General features: G+C 44.2%; 1 protein-coding gene across 1 annotated transcript; it reads right to left on the bottom strand.

Annotated features, from left to right (window-relative positions):
• Nucleotides 1–1190: 1190 nt before the first annotated feature.
• Nucleotides 1191–4181, bottom strand: Gas1 (growth arrest specific 1). The gene has a single exon (XM_048330794.1). It carries the CDS (start codon nt 3501–3503, stop codon nt 2448–2450), a length of 1056 nt encoding a protein of 351 aa, XP_048186751.1. The 5' UTR covers nt 3504–4181; the 3' UTR covers nt 1191–2447.
• Between the last annotated feature and the right edge of the window lie 15927 nt (nt 4182–20108).

The raw sequence follows: 20108 nt of genomic DNA on the forward strand, positions 1-20108 counted from the left end.
TTGGTTTTAGGGCATCAGGGGATTCCTGCAATCCCTCCAGGAAAGCTGGGGAAAGGGTTCCTTAGAAGCAGAAACCTGAAAGTTGGGGGGGAGCCTGGGGGGGGACAGTGGGTGAGAGGAAGTTGGAAGGGGCCTAGCTTTAATTACTTTAGGCAGCAGAGAAATCTGGTTATGTTTTCTCAGCACATGTTAATATCAAATAAAGAGACACCAGATCTTGCTAATCTGTCGACCCCTTAGACAAAGTTTATTTGTGGTGACTTTTTAAACTCCTGACTTGCCTTCCAATCACTGCGTTTAAAATGAAAAGCTTTAAATAAACACCAGGAATAGAAGATAAATAAACTTTTTTTCCCCCCTTGCAAGTGCCTAGCTTGGCAAGGTTCAGGCTCAAATCCCCAGAGGACAGAGCGCTCTCTTTTGTGTTAATGTTTAAAAGATTTTCCAATGCCGGAGTTTATTCCTACTGCAAACATTTCTATTTACAAGGTCAAGTGTATCAGCACTCGACACAGCTTAAGAGTGTAATTATTTATCTAAGGGCGTTTGAGTGTAGATCAGCAGCTCTGGCTGAAACCCAGCCTTCAGCCCGCTGCTAAACAACTCCTCCCAACAATATTCCAAGTTCTGCTAATTATTCCTCTCCCTGGTGTTTTCTTTTGCCAGCCTGAAATGTTTTGTAACAAAATTTTGTCCCTTTTTTTTCCCACCCAAAGTGTGAAAATGACTTTGAAGTATTGAGCCTTATATGTTTCCTAGGACCTATTGGTAACAGATGTTATTGGTATGTTTGATTGTATGAGAATGTCCAGTAGTCAGAAAGAACACTCCTGGGGGTCAGGGACAAAAGGGGGAGGGGGAGGCACTGGGCAGGGGGTGGTCCCTGTGGAAAAAGGGGAGGGGAAAATGTAATGCCTGGGTTATCCCCAAATTATGCTCAGAAGAGTTTTGTGAATTCTCTCCACAAATGCAGAAACTAAAAGACATTGGCCACTTATCTTTTTAGCTGGCTCATTGACAGATGTCTAATTGATCATTAAATTAAAGGCAGAAAGAGCCCACATTTCTTGTCTTGCACTGCATTTTAATTTCAACTGGTGGTTGATGAATTCCCAGTGTCCCCTCTCCACCCCTCCTCACCCATTATGGGGTTAACCACAGTGTAATTTTGGAAAGCGACCACACCATGCTCACTGTTTAAACTCTTTACTGATGTACACATTTTTAATAAAACAAGTAACAAAAAATACACAAAGCCATAGTTATTTAAAACACAAGACTTTTAAAAATGATGTCTATAAAAATACAATGTTTAAGGCAGTTTGGAAATGTGTTTATACATTTCTACAATGTCCATAAATTCTCTGGAAAATAAGGATGTTACTTCAAATCTATAAAATACACTGTACATTTTAAGATGGTTCTAAATGGAGCACACTTCAAAATGGACTGTGGGTTTGGATCCTTGGTGACATATGGAGGGGGAAAAGGGAGTAACATCTCGTTTTAAAACTTTTTAATTTCTTTTAAAAATAAATTATTTTCTGACGCATACAATTTATAAAAATTCTATATACAAAATATAGCAACTGGTAACAAACCCCAGTTTTAACACACTTTATATAGGATGTACCAGGGTTTAACACCCTGATAGGAGCAGAGGCAATATACAAGCTCTGCATACTTGAACATGTAATTTCTTGAGGCAAACAATGAAAATGGCAACAGAACAAACACCTTAAAGAGACTTTCATAGATGGCAGTACAGAGCTTCGTAAAATAAAAAAGAATTGCATTGTTCAACATCATAGTAACTCTTTTAGATCAGCAATTTTTGAACCCTTCATCCCAAGAAACGTGCTAAAAAAGTGAAATCAGAGTGGTAGCAATGAAGGTGGGACTCTTCTATTTACTTACGATTGTTTTGTCCTCAATGGTCACAAGCAATAAAAGTCCATACCATCATTATTTTTTTTCCTATTGCAGGAAAAAAAAAATGCTAACAAACGGTGAGACCCTTTGCCAATACCATTCACTCCTCCTCCACCCTGGGGCCCCACCTTCCCGGTTCCCAAGTTCCTGGGAACTGTGAAGACCCTAGGGGTCCGTCCGTTCCAAGTCCCGGACACCACGGTTGGGTCCAGAGAATGTTTCCTCGACAGTTGTCCGGACTTCTGCAGATTCGCCTCTGCACAACGGGCCACTTGGTACATTTTAGGGGCTCGGGCCGAGGTCCAAGGAGTGATGCTTGGAGAGAGCTGACGCCTAAGTGCCTAGCGTCCTGGCCGGTGGACGGGCTGAGCCGAGTCGACCTGGAAAAGGATGAGGGAGGTGCCCCACCCCACCCCCCTCAGTCCCGCAGCCCCAGGAGCTAGCTGGAGAGTGTGCGGGGGGCGGGGGAGGGAGCGGGACGCGGGGCTCTCCCGCAGCTCATGGCGGGGGCGAGTCTAAAGCAGCCGCCCGAGCAGCAGCAGCGGCGGCAGCAAGATGGAGGCGAGCGGGGTCCCGGCGCCCAGGGACACCGCGCGGCCGCCTCCGCTGACGCTGCGGCGCCCGGGCCCATAGGGCGGCTCCCCGCGGCCACCCGCCGCAGCAGCGCCGCCGCCCGGGCGCGGGACGTGCGGGACCCCGTCGTCGTCGTCCAGCGGCTGCTCTCCGCCCGCACCCCCGAGGCGAGGCTCCTCGTCGTACTCTTCATCGTAGTAGTCGTCCAAGCCCCCGTCCGAGCCGCTGCTGCCGGGGCCGTTGCCCAGATCGGCGCCGAAGCACAGGCGGGCCATGTTCTCCTTGACCGACTCGCAGATGGGCCGCTCCAGGCCGTCGCACACGCAGTCGTTGAGCAGCGCCGCCTTCGGCACGGCCAGCATGTCCTCGATGACCGTGCGGCACTCGTCCGTGCAGCGCAGCCCGTTGAAGAGCTTGCCGCAGTAGGTCAGGTAGCGGTTGAGCGCCAGGTTGCAGCGGCTGTCGCGCTCGCAGCGCCGCCGGGCCTCCACGCAGCCCATGACCCCGCCCGCGCCCGGGCCGCCCGCGCCGCCGCCGCTCGTCCGGGGCAGGCACGGCTCAATGGCGCGCTTGGTGGACTTGCAGTTCTCGTCCTGCGCGCAGTCACAGTCCTCCAGCGCGGGCCCGCGGCGCGTGTGGTTGAGCTGAATGAGCGCCGAGATGCAGTGGCTCGGACAGCGCCAGCGGGACGAGAAGGAGGCTCCCGGGGCTGGGTAGGCGGCGGCGGCGGCGGCCACGGCGCCCGGCGCGTCGCCCCCGCCGCGCTGCGCCAGCACCGGCGCGCACGCCTCGGCGTACTGGTTGTAGGCGTAGCTGCACTCCGGCTCCCCCTGGCACTGCAGCAGCGCCTGCCAGCAGATGAGGCGGCGGCCGTGCGCCAACCCGGAGCCCCGCGGCGCCGATCCCAGCAGCTGCAGCAGCGCCATCAAGCACAGCCAGGCGCCCGGCACGGCCCCCACGCGGGCCCCGCCGCCGCCGGCCAGCAGCGCGGCCACCATCTCGGGCAGCGGCGGCCGCCGGGCGAGGAGAGGAGAGGAGAGAAGTTTCGGGGAGCGGCCGACGCTGAGCCGGTGGAAAAGTTTGCCCAAGTCCTGCCCACTTCTTGCATGAGTGTCTTCATAAATCCATGCGCGCCGCCAGCTGATGCCCCACTGGCGGCCGAAGGTGGGCTCTCGCTCAGCCTGCGAGGGGCTTCCTGGAAATGCACAGCCGCCGTGGTTTTGTCCAGATCCCAGCCCGGGAGCCCTCCGCTCGGCTCCGGGCAGTGGCGGGACGCGCTCACTGCCGCCCAGGGGGGCTGCGGGCCGCGGGGCCGCGGCAGGGCTGCAGGACCGCGAGGCGCCGCGGGTGCATTTTGCTCGGCGCTTGTTGCTCCGCGGTGCGGCCGGCGGCGTCCAAGCTCGCTGTTGGCGGGGCGGCCGTGGCTGCTCTTTCCTCCACAGCCGGCTCCACGCCGCGCTAGCGCCGGCCGCCTTCGCCTCGCGCCGCTTCCTGGCTCGGAGTCCGTGCGCCGCCCGCCTTCCAGCGATCCCGCCGGCCCGCGTCCCCTCCCCCTCCGCCCGCGGCGACCCCGGCCTGGGCTGAGGGCCGGGAAGCTCTTTCCGAGAGACGCGGGGGGAAACCAGCAACTCCGCGCGGCCGTGGAGCGGCTCCCAGGCTTCCCTCGGAGGCGGCTTCTCGGGTGACTAGGAGCCCGGGGAGCTGATCCGCTGAGCCCGGCTGGGGACTTGCTCTCCGCGAGGCTTTAAATACAAAAGTGGGCCGGGAGCCCCCGCGTGGTGCTGCGGTGCCCCCTCATTATGCATGCATGGAAAAGCAAACAAACAAAAACATTAGCAACGCTCCTCCGGCTCGCCGAGCCCCGGCCCCGCGCGCTCTGAGCCGGCCCGCTTTCTCCTTTCTCCACTCTCTTTTGGCTCTTCGCTCAGCCCCCTTTCCCAGCTTTTCGAGATGCTATTGGTTCTGCCTGTTGTTGTTGAAACTTTTTTTTTTTTTTTTTACGAGCCGCTGGAGTGGGGTTGCAGAGTGGGGGAGGGCGGGGAGAGTGGTGGGCAGCTCACATTCAGGCATTCAGGGACTGAAAGGAACGGCTTAGGGAGCCTGACACAGCCCCGGAGCTCCTCCTACTCTTAAGGAGGCTCGGAGAGGCTGAGCCAGCTCGAGCACAGAGCCAGCAGGCAGGGCTTAGGGACAGCTGTTTGCATCCGGCTCAGCCATAGGCCTTTTTGTTCGGTTCTTTTGCCTCCTTCCCCCCCGTTTTTTTTATTTTATTTTTTTATTTTTTTGAGGGAAGGCAGTTTTCTTAATTCTCGTTACCCCCCACCCCCCAACCATCTGTGACTTTGAGTAGGTTCAGAAGTCAGTTTATTTTTCAGAGTTCCACTCTTTGAGTATGATCTTGGAGGGCCAAGGGAGGATAATCCAGAAAATTGAACGTGGGACTTTTGACAATTCATGCACAGACACACACACACATACACACACACACACACACACACACCATACAAAAAGGGTACACTTAGGAAAACTTCTTTTAAAAAGGGTGGTACACTTCTTAAAACTGGCGAGATGCTGATGAGATAATATGTAACCCCTCACTTCTCAGCCCTAAGCTGACAGGCAGAGCTCTGGGTTCCAAATTGCAAGACTAAAATCCAAAAGGGAAATAAAAAAACAACCCTAATCCATTTCTTGGTAATAAAGGTTCATAACAGGTACGATAATGAAAAAGAACAGAATCAAACAGTGAGGGAAGGTTCCACCTTGCCATTTGGACGCAGTCCTTGCAGTGGGCACACAGCAAGGTTGAAAGTGCCCATTTCAGTCCTCCATCCGGTGGTAGCAAAGCTGCCCCGCAGAGCAGCGCAGGACTCGCGTGCCACCTTAAATGTGGCGCAACTCAGCCTTCAGCCGCCAGAGGCCGCGGGCTTCTACCGCCTGTCAAAAACTGGCGCTCCCCCCCCCCCCCCCCCCCCCCCCCCCCCCCCCCCCGCTTTCCGTGGAGAGACTATCAACTCCATCTGTCACCGAGTTTAAGGATAAATCTCCTCTCCAGAAGCGGGGAGGCAGTCGGCGCTGGAGCGAACCAAGAGTGAATTCCAAATGGTGAAAGTCAGTCAGAGGGGAGCCGCGTGCGCACTGGCTTCGTTGGCTGTGGGTAGAACTTCATCGCCCACCCCCCCCCCCGCCCGCCCCCACCCCCTCAAGGGGACTGCTCCCCTCGGAAACGCTGCTGCTGCCTTTGGAAGTGGATCTGGAAGGGGATCGCTCGGCAATCCCTGAACAAAACGAAACCCTAAAAGAGGCCTAAAAGGCAAGATGTAATCGCAGGAGTAGAAAAACACTATCAATCTATATCTTAAAAATTGATGGGAAGCCGGGCGCTGGTGGCTCACACATCCTAGCTACTCAGGAGGGTGAGATCTGAGGATCGCGGTTCGAAGCCAGCCCAGGCAGAAAAGTCCCCCGTGAGATTTTCATCTCACTCAAGAAGCGGAAGTGGCTCTGTGGCTTAAGTGGTAGAGTGCTAGCCTTGAGCCAAAGAGCTCAGGGACAGTGCCCAGGCCCTGAGTTCAAGCCCCAGGACCGACCAAAAATAAAAAGATTCTAAAATCCTGATGAGGATCAATGACCAAAGCTAGTCTAGGGAGGAAAATCAATGAAACGCTTATCTCCGATTAGACTCGTGTCTCCAACTAACCACAAAAAAGAAGTGGAACTGAAGTGCTAGAGAGCTAGCCTGGAGCAAAACAGCTAAGGGACAATGCCCAGGTCCTGAGTTCAAACCCCAGTACAGTACTCACAGACACACAGACACAAGCGCGCACGCGCACACACACACACACACACACACAGAGGCTGTGACTTCATGATACATCTAAACAACTTGCCTCTGGCTGTTTTTAGGGAAGTCTGATCATCTCAGCATGTTTGAAGGGTTAGGACAACTCACCTCCATGACTTGATCAAATTAGACTCTTGATAAACTCATGTATGTATGTATGTATGTATGTATGTATGTATGTATGTATGTATGTATGTACATTTACTTGTGGCAGTCTTGGGGCTTGAACTCAGGGAATGTGCACTGTTCCTGAGCATTTTTTCTCAATGCTAGTGCTCTACCACTTGAGACACAGCTCCACTTTGGGCCTTTTGTTAATTTGTTGGTGATAAGAGACTCGGGGACTTTTCTGCCCTAGCTAGTTTTGAACTGCACTCCTCAGATCTCAGCCTTCTAAGTAGCTAGGATTGCAGGTAGGAGGTTCAGGTGCCTGGCTGTTATATTTAATTTTTAATGCTAATACTGGGGCTTGAACTCAGGGCTTGTGCTCTTGCTTGGCTGGTGTTTTACCACTTGAGCCACATCTCCATTTGTGTCTTTTTGCTAGTTAGTTGGAGATGAGTGTGTCAGAGTTGTCCTCCTAGGTACTCCTCAAATCTCAATCCTCAGATCTCAATCTCTTTTTGTTTGTTTTTGTGCCAGTACTGGGGTTTGAATTCAGAGCCTGGGTATGCTAAGTGCTCTCAAGGCTGACGCTCTACCACTTGAGCCAAACCTTGACTTCATAGGAAATAAAAGTCTCTATGGACTTGCCTGCCTGGTCTGGGTTCCAACCGAAATCCTCAGACCTCAGCCCCCTGAGTAGCTAGTAATACAGCATGAGACATCAGTGCCTGGCCAATTTCAGATTCTAAACTTCATCTATTCCTATCATGCTCCCCAAACAAACATCCACATGTACTTGCACAATTGCAATGCGCACATTCACATGCATGCATGTCAGGTGCTGAGCCCACACACATACGTATGCACAGCACATGTACACGTACACACACCTGTCCACTTGCATTCATGCACACATGCATGTATATATGCAGTGGGAAGTCATAGATCAGTAGGATCATGCTCTTGAAGGAGTTGTGAGATCCAGCTCCTTCTTCCGTTTTGCTTTCTAGCCAAGTGCCAAGCAGCTTTTCTCTGCTCTGGGCTTCTGCCATGATATGCTGCCTTCCCACAGGCCCAAAGCAATAGAGGAAGTCAATCATGGATCATGGAGTAAAACCTCTGAAATTATTTGTCAAAATAAACCTCCTTTCTTTAGAAGTTGACTATCTCATTTATTTGTGGTAATCAGGAAAGCAGACTAAAGGAAAGGAAAACAGGCTATGCATAGGGGAATGCAGTCTTTTTATATTTATTTATTTATTTATTTATTTAGCCAGTCCTGGGCCTTGGACTCAGGGCAGGAGCACTGTCCCCGGCTTCTTTTTGCTCAAGGCCAGCACTCTGCCACTTGAGCCACAGCACCACATTTGGCCATTTTCTATATATGTGGTGCTGGGGAATTGAATCTAGGGCTTCATGTATACTAGTCAAGCACTCTTGCCACTAGGCCATATTCCCAGCCCTGGAATGCAGTCTTAATATTCAATGTACGTATGTGAAAATGGTACTCAGTAACCTGAAATAATAGGTGGAGTTGTGGGAGATGGGAGAGAATGATGAGAGGCGTGATATTGATTAAAATGCATTGTACTCATAAACTGACATGTTGAATTGAAATTCCTTTGTACAATTATTTAAGAGTAAAAACTATAAGGGATAAATTAAGAAATAAAAAGAATAAATGAAAATGATAACAATGTTTTTTCTTAAAAAAGATCAAAATGCATTTTACTCACAAACTGGCAGTTGTACAACTACTTAAAAACATTTTAAAAAGGAAGAAAATTGGAAAAAAATATCGATTAAGATATACTGTATTCATAAACTGCTTTGTTAAATGGCAACTCCTTTTTACAACTTCTGAAATATAATAGTAAAAAAAATTTAAAAAGTAGACCAATTCAAGTGCAAATTCAGTACTTGGAGAACATCAGACCTACCAGTGCCCTTTTCCATGAATAAAAGACAAATTTCTATTGTGATAATCCTTGAGATTTTCATGTTTTTGTTAAGATAACATAACTTGCTTCTTTAAAAACATTTATTATTATTGTAAAGTTGATGTACAGAAGGGCTAAAATTATGCAAGTTGGATGAAGAGTATATTTCTTTTTGAACAATGTCACCCCTTCCTTCCCTCTCTCCCAGTTTTTCCCTACTGTCCCTACCTACAAGTTGCATAGTTCATTTGCAACATAGTGTCTAGTTAGTACCACTGCTGCATTTGTTTACCCTTTGTCCCACTGTTGTGTGTTCCCTTTATCCTCCCAAAGATAGATAAAGGAACAAATGAGACAAAAGGAAAAGAGAACAAAAACCCTCTTATTTCCATTTCCTGGAGTTTATAAATATTATTTTGTATGATCAGATGAGCATAGCTATTGGGCTTTTGTGATTCTCTCCTAACAATATCCTTCTTTGGTCTCACTCTGTATGAATGCCAGAGACCTATATAATGTATCATGTTCCAGTGTATTTTTTTTTTTGTTACCATTCAGTGTGAAGGCCACACCGAAGCTACCAGCACAACCATGTTCATTGCAGCATGGTTTACTATAGCAAAGATATAGAATCAACCCAGATGCTCAAGAAAATGTGATATATATATAATTTTATATATATGTATATATGCGATATATATATCTATACACACACACGCATATATATATATATGCAATGAAATTCTACTCATCACCATACATAAGGAAATGGGAAGACTTGGGGAAAAGTTATATCAAGCAGTTAACCAAACACAAACAAACATAGGTTTTCCTAAATTGTGGCAACTAGAATGTGCCTAAAAATCTACAAGTAAACTTGCTTCTTCTTAACTGAAAAATCTAGTGTTAGGATTGCAGGCTCAGAAAATCCAAAAAAAGGGCTGGGAATGTGGCTTAGTGGCAGAGTGATTGCCTAATACATGAGGCCCTGGGTTGGATTCCTTGGTACCACATAAACAGAAAAAGCCAGAAGTGGTGCAGTGGCTCAAGTGGTAGAGTGCTAGTCTTGAGAAAAAGAAGCTCAAAGACAGTGCCCAGGCCCTGATTTCAAGCCCCAGGATTGGCAAAAAAAAAAATCCAAAACATACTTAATAAAAGATATTAGGTCTCATGTGAAAATTTTGGTAAAGTACTTACATACTAGATAAATATAAAAATAACTTTTCTGTGCTCTAGACATAAACATGTAGAAAGAAATTTTGCAAAAGCACTTCATGTATAATTTGATGAAAGATACAAATGCTTAGAAATGTATTTCACAAGTAAGAATTTGGACTTACATATAAAGTTACAAAGAAAAAAAAGAAAAATATATAAAAAGTGATAAATAAAATGAAATGTTAGTTTTCCAAAATACCATATAAATGGAATGCAACCTAAAATCCCAACAAGGTTTTTCTTGGAATTGGATAAAATTATATTAAGATTAATTTGGAAAAAATTATAACTTAAAAGGCCTAAAATCACTACCAATGTGAAATGTCAGATATAAAATGCAGTACTACTAATGACATTAATGTAATACTGATTAAGCTGTAAGCTTTGTCTTAAATTAAGTTTATAAAAGGAACTACTTTAACCAATGTTACTAGTTTAGGTATGCTCTCTTAAATAAATGATACTGAAAGACAAGCTATGCACTTATAAGAAAATATAAAAAATGTATCCCAGGTAAAAACTTGAACATAATAAAATAATAAGAAATTGCATATAGAATCAATATCATGAAAGCAATAGAAAGGGCATATGGATTTGGAAAGAATTGCAAATAGATTCTAAGAGCTGAATTATTGTCTCAGAATTCTTACATGGATCCCCGATTCCCAATATGGTGGTACTTACAGATGGGGCCTCTGGGAAGAAATGTTGCTGGTACTCTGGCTTGTACTCAGGGTCTTACACTCTCCCTTGCTCTAACCCCCTCCCCACCCAAGGCTGGTACTTGAACCACAACTCTACTTCTGCCTTTTTGGTGGTTAATTGGAGATAAGAATCTCACAGACTTCCCTTTTGGGGCTTGTTTGGAACCTCAGTCCTCAGATCTCAACTCCTGAGTAGCTAGGATCTCCGTCATGAGCCACCAGGCACCGAGCTTAGATAGCATTTGATCCCAGTAACAAATAGCTGAGAGAATTCTCTAATAGAGAGAAGAGCTTTATTATGGCTCAGATTCTTGAAGGTTACAGATGATGGCCATGTGGCCATACTGCTTTTGTAAGGTGGGGTGGGGGGTAGAGGGGGGAAGGAGAGAGGAAGGTGTGGCCAAGCAAAGCCATTCACCTTAAGGCAGGGAGAAAACAAAGGAAAGAGAAAAAGAAGAGTCTGAGTACCCACTGTCCTCTTCAAGGGCATGCCTAGAGTAGCCGGAATACTTACTGTGGGACCCCACCTGTGAGCGGTTCTACCACCCTCCAATTGCAACAGACTGAGGACACATGGATTGTAGGGAACATTATAGATCCAAACTGTAGCTAGGGTTGAGGTTTCTTGATTGAATCAGTGCTCTTAGAAGAGGAAGAAGGAACCAGAAGGCTCTCTACCATGTGAGGAAACAGCCAGACAGGCAGCCAGCTCAGAATCAGGGAGACAGCCCTTGCCAGAACCCGTTGTCCTGTAATCTCTGACCTCCAGCCTCCAGAACTGTGCAAAATGTGTTCTTTGTTAAGACACAGAGTCTATGGTATTCTGTTATAGCAGCCATTAACTAAGACAACTGATGACAAAGATTAATTTGTGTATTAAGCAGGAGGGTCTGTAAAGCTATAGGAAGATAATAGACTAAGAGAAGATGAACAAGAGGTACAAACAGATAATTATTTCCAGAGTACATATACAAATTGCAGACAAACAAGTGAAAAGCTGTTAAAATTGCAGTAATTTAGAAATTATAGTGTGGTCAACAGAACCTAGGAAAGAACAAGCTCTTACTCTAGCACTCTCAGGCAGTCTAAATGGGGAACTCTCTATCACACCTAGCTCCTGAGAGCATATCCTTGAACACTGTGGGTGCACATGTCATGTAGTAAATCATTTTGTGGAGATGATTCACTCATAATCACTTCAAAATGCAGAACACATATGGCATTCAGATCAGCCCCTGCCTGAGAGTATTTCCCAAAGCAACATAAATATTGATGAGGATAAATGTATCAGTCCCAATAGAAAGAGTTACTCCTTTCCTCTCCCCTCAAAAATCTTAGGAAAAGCTCTAGGACTTCAGTTGGTATGGGAGATGTGCCATAGCAAGGGGACAAATGCGCATGGGTGCCTACTCTTACTTACTCAAGAAACTGAGATTGGAGGATTGCAGTTCAAAACCAGCCCAAGCAGAAAAATCTATGAGGCTCTTATCTCCATTTAACTACCAAAAATCCAGAAATGGAGCTGTGGCTCAGTGGGTAGGGTGCCATCCTTGGGCAAAAAGCAAACTGAGAATGCAAGGCCCTGAGTTCAATCCTCAGTTTGAGAAAGGGGAATGCTCTGGGATGGGCAGCCCAGGATGTCATCAAGAGAACATAGCCATTACACTGAACTCCACACAGGTGCCAGGGTTTAGTTTTCAATGATAATATGAATATGCAACACAAGAATACATTTGAATGCTTTTACGGTACTTAGGTTCTAATAATAAAACAGGGGTTTCTATTTAAAATCATTACTACCATTTTCATTGTCTTATAGTAATTCCTTTAATTTTGTTTTACAAATGGATGCGTAATAGAAAAAATAGTTTTCACCAAAGACAATTTTGGAATCTTTGGAATCTCTCTCTCTCTCTCTTTCTCACACACACACACACACACACACACACACACACACACACACACACATATTCAAACAAAGAAATAGTAATGGACACTGGTTTTGTGTTCTATTGTTGATTTTTTGGGGGGTATGGTTTAGAAGTAAATAAATTGTGAGGCACAAACTCTTAAGGATTTAGCACTGTTTGGAGATTAAGAAAAATTAAGAAACACACGTTCAACTCTGAAGAATGTCCTTACTGATGCTGTGTTGCAAGGAGATAGGACAACTATTGGCTTTGATACACATGCATGGTTTTTGGAGTGAGCATCTGAACCTCACCTTCAGCCTTTGGCTCTCCACAGGCCAACATCCCACTCTCTTCAACCCCCCACCATTACTCTGAGTGACCCTGATCCTTGCAGAGTCTCAACATCCTATCACACAAGAAGATCCCCACAAAAATCAGTAGGAGCTGTGATTCTAAGGAAACTCAACCTTTATATTTTCTGAAAATGAGATATTCAACAGCTCACTGTAAAACATGGGAGGAATGATGGTCTTCCACCCACGGTGATTGCAGTTAGCAGTCTCATGAGGACATTATACCACATTCTGTCATAACCAGGGCCCAGTCTCCAGTGGGCATTGTAGAAAGTTCTGGTCTTGCTTCCAAATCTAGGTTCTCATGACTGAAACTTTAACTTCTTTATAACTATTTCAGATATCAGACAATTTTCTAAATAAAAGTAATATTATTTGTAAGAAAATGTACCAATTGCCTTAAAATATGGGCTTTTTGGTTGCAAAGCTCTATATAACAGATTATAAAAAAACAACAAGTATTAATACCAGGCATGAGGGAGGGGCTCATACCTATAATAGATGCTGTTCCAGGAGCCTGAGACATGGAGGATGGCTGGTGAAGCCAGCTGGAAGAAGAAAAGTCCATGAGACTCCATTTCCAATTAAGTAGGAAAAAAAATAACCAGCTCAAGTGGTTAAATGACAACTGCACAAGGTCTTGAGTTCAAGCCAGGGCACTAGTGGAAAGAAAAAAGCAAAAGTACTAATAATAGCAGAAGGGTCTGTCAATAATCTAGCGCAAATATGTATCTGGTTAATGCTTCTCAAACAGTATAGGAGAAACACAGTAGAATTACTTGCATCTTTATTGTTGAAAAATCCACAATTGTCACAAAATATCTTAAGAAAAACATTTATGATTTATTGATTAATAAATATTGCAAACCAATTTACAAATTATTTAATTATCCTCCCTCCCTCCCTCCCTCCCTTCCTTCCTTCCTTCTTGCCTTTCTTCCTTCCTCCCTCTAGTCTTTTAGTTTTTTCTCTTTTTTCCTTTCTTGCTGTTGGGCATAAATAAGGCTTTAGCATGACAATGCTTAGCATCTCTTCTGTCATTGAGCTACAACTATCTAATTATTTTAAATGAACTGTATATCCCAGGACTTTATTAAACACAGAGCTAATCTGTGTTTGTAGCTAGTTACGCATTTGTCACTGAATCTGATTCAACTGAACCCAATAGTTGTTTTTTTTTTTAATCATGTTCCTACTATGTGTCCCTGAAAGATGAAGGCTTTTCTCCAGGTTAAAACAGAATGTTCCTAGGGTGCAATGAAACTATTCTCTATAATACTCAAATAGGGGAAATGTAGGACACAATTCTTTTGTGAAAGAACATATAACACTGTTAATTTTCTGGATTTCAGATGACTGATATATTGTCAACTGTAGCTATTGCATGGAGTGAATAAAATATAAGATACAAACTACAAACACTGGATGGGCCACAGTAGAGTTATGTAGAAGGCCTTTGTACTTTCCAGTCTTTTCATTTACATCTTTATCACTTAAAGGTTCAACCTGTGGAATTTCTTTTTTGCACATTAAAGACCAAAGTAGATCCAGAGGTGTCATTTGAGTCTAAAAGGTGATTCTCTATGGTATACCCCCTTCCACCCTGGATGATTAACTATGTTGGTATAATCATTCAATGGTTCAGGCATCTATCTAAAACACAACAGTTGTGCACCCAGCTCAGTGCACCCAGCTCAGTGGAAAGTATTCTGTGACATTTTTCTTTTGCTTTATTTTCCCTTTCCCTTTTTTTTTTTTCTTTTGGTGCCAATACACTGTTCTAGAACTCAGGGCATTAGCTCCGTCCTTTAGCTTTTTTGCTCGAAGTTGGTGCTGTACCACTTAAGCCATTCCTCTACTTCTGGCTTTTAGTGGTTAATTGGGAATAAGTGTTCCATGGATTAGCATCAAACCATAATCCTTGGATCTCAGCCTCCTGAGTAGTTAGGATTACAGGTATGAGCCATAAGCACCTGTCAACACCATTCTTTTCATTGAGAAAGATTGTATTAGGTGACTCATAGTGGCATGCATTTGCTTTATACATAGATATATATCCAATGACCAAAGGCCTTGGTATGTTCTTTTTGGCATTTCAGTTTATTTAGAACAATTTAAGCTTTCTTTAAAAAGAAAGAAAGATATAAATACAATATAAAATACAGAAGGTTTTAAAAGCATGTAAGAAAATCTCTACTCACCTACGTACCAAGGAAGTACATATGACTTCATAACAGTTATCAATTACTTACATGCATTTCTTATATAACATGTAATACAAGTATCCTTTTTAAAACATTAGTTTCTACCTTGCTTTTTCCACTTAGAATATTTTGGAGGCTGTTCCATTCCACTTTATAGAAAGTCAATACACTAACTATTTTTCCTTTTGATGAGTATCTATAGTATTTCATTTTTGTCTCAAAATTATTGAACCATTGAAGTCATGGAACATTTAGATTCCAATTTTTTCTTTATTTATACACATATTAATTTTAATTATTTATTATTAGTAGTCATAATGACATGTCAGAAATGGGGATTGAACTCAGGGCCTCATACTTGCTAGGCATGATTCTCTACCATTACAGCCCTATCCCCAGTCCTTTTTTGTTTTAGCTGTTTTTCAGATGGGCTCTCCTGCTTTCTACCTAGGCTGGCCTGGACTGTAATCCTCCTAATTATGTCTCCCTGTAATCTGTGATTATAGACCTGGACCATTATGTTCAGCTTGTTTGTTAAGATGGGGTCTTGCTGAATTTTTCCCTGCGATGACCTTAAATAGTGATCACCACAATCTGCCATACAAGTATGTGACACTATACCCAGTCCCTGAGGAAAAATAACATTTTTAGAAGTTGAACTATTGAGTCAGGGGTGGAATATTTTGTGCTGGTAACTGAGAATGTCTGTTCCCTTGCTGTGTCAGCAAAATACATTACACTCTTAGCTCTGTGCCAGTCTGACAGGTAAGATGATACACTCTCTTATAATTAATTTCTTCCTTTATTAGAATATAACACATGCCTTTTATTTAAGAATTCATAAAATTAAAGATTGAAGTCCAAGGAAACTAAGTGATCCAACTTAGGTACTTCATAAGAGCACTGAGAAAGTGACCTCCTAAACATGTGTCCTTTGTCATCACTTCACCATGCTGTCCACAGGGCCTGGTCTGTTTTTGTCCAGTGATGAGTAATTGTTTGAAAACAAAAACAAACACAGATACACACAGACAAACAAAAACTCATGGAAGTACAAGAGAACCTTTTATAACAGGAAAACATGTCTTTTCTAAAGGGACACAATCAAACCAGGCACTGGTAGCTCACCCCTGTGTTCCTAGCTGCTCTGGAAGCCGAAATGCAGAGGATCAAAGGTGGAAGCCAGCCTAGCTATAAAAGTCTGAGAGACTCTGTGTCTAAAATAACAGTCAAAAGTAAGCTTGGAGGCCTGGCTTAAGTAGGAGAGTGCCAGCCAAACAAGTGAAACACTGAGTTCAAACCTAGTGCTACTCAGGAAAGAAAAATAACAAAAATCAATTAATTTTGGAAAACCTGGGTAATCACTGGGGGGTAGGGATGGGTTGGGGAATGCGTAACAGGGACAGAGCTACCTGGAGAGGAGATGGTTTTCTTTAACCCCATGGCAGATCTGCTGCGGCAGTCTGATGACTACTAAATCAAAAAACGACTAGGAAAAAAAATCCCTTTCTGGATGAGGTGCTCCATCAATCCTCAATTGTAAATTTTCACCACGAATGAATCTTCATTCATTCAGAAAATTTAGAGCTTCAATTGTGTCAGGGGAGAGTTTGGTTCTACAGGTATAGCAATGAATCTGTGGGAAAAGGAAAATCTGCAAACAGGCCCCTCTTATGCAATGAGCAGCATAATGTTCTCTCACCTCTCTCACACAAGCGCTCAAGGCCCTCAGTTCAAGCCCCAGTACCAGCAGGCCTGTCATCTCTGTAGCTCTAAGAAGCCTCAAGTAAGCAGGTCACTGTTCAAGCAAGCAGCCAGCAATACACTGAGACAAGCCTGAAAATAATGAGTGAAAAGTGGGGTTGGAGGGGTGGCTCAGAGATGTTGTCTAGCAAACTTAAGACCTGAGTTCAGACAAACCCCAGCCAGGCAAAAAGAAAAAAAGAAGTTGGCTTCCCACTTTTCTGCTAAGGGCTTGTCAAAATCGCTTAAGTGAAAGAAAAAAAAATCAGAGAGAGAAAGAAACAAGTGTACATATACATTTTTAAAGTAGTCAGCCAGCAAGACAACACCAATTATTTAACCACAGTAAAGAAACCAGCAGTCAAACCACACTGATTATTTAACCACGAATCCAAGTGCTGAACATAGCCACAGCTGGCCACACTAATTTAATGTAAATATCCACATAACCCGCCCCCACTCAGACCTGCAGCCTGGGACACAGCCTTACCTTTCCTTGTCTTGGCTCCAGGTGTCTGGAGCTCAAAAGCTGGCCACACTCCAATCAATATGTTCTTTTATTTTGCATTTTTTCTTCTCTAAAAACAGATTCATTATTCCTCTATTTTATTTTACTCCAATATTTTAGCAATGTGTATGTGTGTGTTTGTGTCTGTGTGTGCGTGTGTTCATGTGTGTGCACCAGTTTGAACTCAGAGCCTCGCTGTTGTCTTAACTTTTTTTCCCACAAGATTAGCTTTCTACCACTTGAGGCACAGTTCCACTTCTGGCTTTTTGTTGGTTAACCGGAAATAAATTTCTCATGGAGTTTTCTGCCTGGACTGGCTTTGAACTGCAATCCTCACAGCTCAGTTCCCTGAGTAGCTGGCATTACAGGAATGAACCACCACTGGCACCAAGACAATCTTGTTTTTTTATCTTTGTTTTTTCCATGGTCACTTTAGGGCATTTTTTTCCAGTGTATTTGGATTTTTACTTCTGTTATTTGTACTGCACTGATTGTCATAGGTAAGATTAATTTTCATGAGCCTCATTCTTTGCTATTTGTAATGACAGAATCCACAGTAGGTTGGTGTGTATTGTAAGGAAATCCCTCTCCTTGAGAAAGACCTAGGTTGTCTTGTTTGCCAGACATTCAGGTGTGAAAACACAGCTCTACTTGTATTGGCCACAGGAATGGCATCTTCTTCAAGACTAGCCAACCTAATCTCTCTGTTTTGTATCTAAATTAAGCAAAGCTGAGATCTACAGAAGGCATAGATGGAGAATTGGCTGGTGGGGTGGGTCATGTGTCAGCAGGGAAAGCTTGGCTGCAGGACACAGCTAAAGGGACCCTTGGGCCTACAGGCCTAAGCGAAACTCTGGTAACCACATATTTCCCTGTTTGGGGTTTGGTTACATGTCCTTGTGAGTCAGTCTCTGTTTTAGTAGTTCAAACCATAAGATTTGTGCTGTAAGGTCATCTTAATCTGTTCTTTCAGTAGATGAAGAGCAAGATCAGCCTCTGGGATCATTTAGCTGCTTTCATTTTTTATCCCGCTGGGTCTTTTCTCTGAACATGGGATCAACTTAAAAAAGATGGTTCTGAATATAACATCCATCTCACATTATGAGTAAAGCAGTCTCTTAGAATGTCACAAGCATGATGAGAACTGGAGACTTGTTGAAGTGAGTCATACCCAAGTGTCACAGTGCCATGTATGTGTAATCAGCCCAGGTTTCACCCCACCAATGGCAAAGTACCATGTGGGCAAACCCAAACGTCTTCCCTCTCCCATTATCTTTCAAGCCTCAAGGCCATATTCTAACTTCTTCAATTAAAATTTGATCAGGTTTTAGGAGTCTTACTGGGGCAGATTTAGTGGAAGATGTTCTTTAAATAATCAAGTAGATATACAGAAATGGAGACTGAGACTAAAAATATCAAAAAACATCTTTTTGTGGGTAGGCCAGTAATAGGACTTGAGCCCAAGGCTGTGGAGTTGTTTCTTAGCTTTTTGCTCACGGCTGGAACTTTATCACTTTACCACATGAGCTGTAGCTCAAGTGGGGCTGATTTGAAACTTTAATCTATACATCTCAGCTCCTGAGTAGCTAAGATTACAAACATGAGCCACCAGTGCCAGGCTCAAAAGCACTTTGGAAAGAGAAGTGTTCAGTCATGTCCAGTGCTCTGAAAGGTCAAATCAGATAAGGAAGGAAGACACTGTGCTTAGAACTTCAAAAGTCATTGTAGATGTGGTAGACCAGACACAAGCCCAGTTTCCAATCTTTTTCAATATTTCCCATCTTAACGAGTGACAATTCCATTCTTGGTTTCTCAGGACAAGCCTCTAAAGTGGCTCCAACTTCCCAATTGCTTTCCCAGTGGCATAAGGACAACTTTTAGTTTTCCTTTCAAAACTGATTGTTGGCCTAGGCACCTGTGGCTCACACGAGTAAACTTAGCTTCTCAGGAGGCTGCCATCTAAAGAATTACAATTCAAATTACAATTTGAAACCAGCTCAGGCAGGAAAGTCTGTGAGACTATTATTTTTTATTAATCATCACCCAAAAGCCAGAAGTGGAGCTATGGTTCTAGTTGTAGAGTGCTAGCTATAAGCCGAAAAGATAAGAATCACTGCCAAGGCCCCAAGTTCAAGCCTCAGTACCTGCACAAAAATCTCCAAAACTAATAGATTGACCTTCCCATTTTCAGTTGCCTCCAATACATGGCTAGAATTTTTTTTTAACATTTCTTACCTAGAGAATAAGGTCTATGTCCTTCATTCCCTCTGTTTTGGCCTACAGAATACAATGGAAGCCAGCATTACCATGTTGGGTAGGCAAGGTGATCTAGCTTCTGCAGGTAAGTGAATACTTGCTTTTAAGTTTAATTCTGCCATGATAAGAAGTCCACTTACTTGGAAGCACCCCCATGGTGTGAGTGTGGGTCTTGAGGTCTGTAAAGAAGCAACATGGAGTCATTCCAACCTGCAGTTCCAACTGAGTCTAGCCCTGAAATCACCTAAGCCAAGAGCCAGCCATGTGCAAGGAAGTATTGGGTGATTTGAGGTTCCCAGGTAGTCGGTCAGGTGATTTCTATAGCTCCCAGTTCTTCTCAGATAAGGCCTTAGATATTGTGGAGTTGAGTCAGGCCTAAGGACATCATCCTGGGCCCCCAATAGACCATAGCCCATTTTCTATTTTCTGCTTTCTTGCTAAGCCCTATATAAACCCACCCCCAAGTCCAGTTCCAGGCACTAACTCCAAACCTGCAGGAAGGTGTGTGCCCCTCGCTGCTTCCTCAATAAATAGTCCTTGAGCAAAAAGCCAGGAACCATGCTCAGGCCCTGAGTCCAAGACCCAGGCCTGGAAAAAGAAAAATAGTCCAGCTGATATTATTGCTCTGATAAAAAGCAGAACTAGTGAGGGAAACTGGAGGAATCATTTAGTGGAAATGTTCTTCTTCTCTTATCCACCCTGGAAACATAGTAGTTTGAAATGGAGCCAATTTGTTCCTAGGTTTTAGTAGACCCTCCTTATTTGCTTTGGTAGAAAATATACCATGTTTTCTTTCTTATGATGACTTGAAATCA

This window comes from Perognathus longimembris, chromosome 1 (assembly GCF_023159225.1).
Source record: "Perognathus longimembris pacificus isolate PPM17 chromosome 1, ASM2315922v1, whole genome shotgun sequence".
Taxonomy (NCBI): domain Eukaryota; kingdom Metazoa; phylum Chordata; class Mammalia; order Rodentia; family Heteromyidae; genus Perognathus; species Perognathus longimembris.

What these genes read in the sequence shown, in the direction of transcription:
- Gas1 (XM_048330794.1), bottom strand. Translation starts at nt 3,503, where the DNA reads ATGGTGGCCGCGCTGCTGGCCGGCGGCGGCGGGGCCCGCGTGGGGGCC.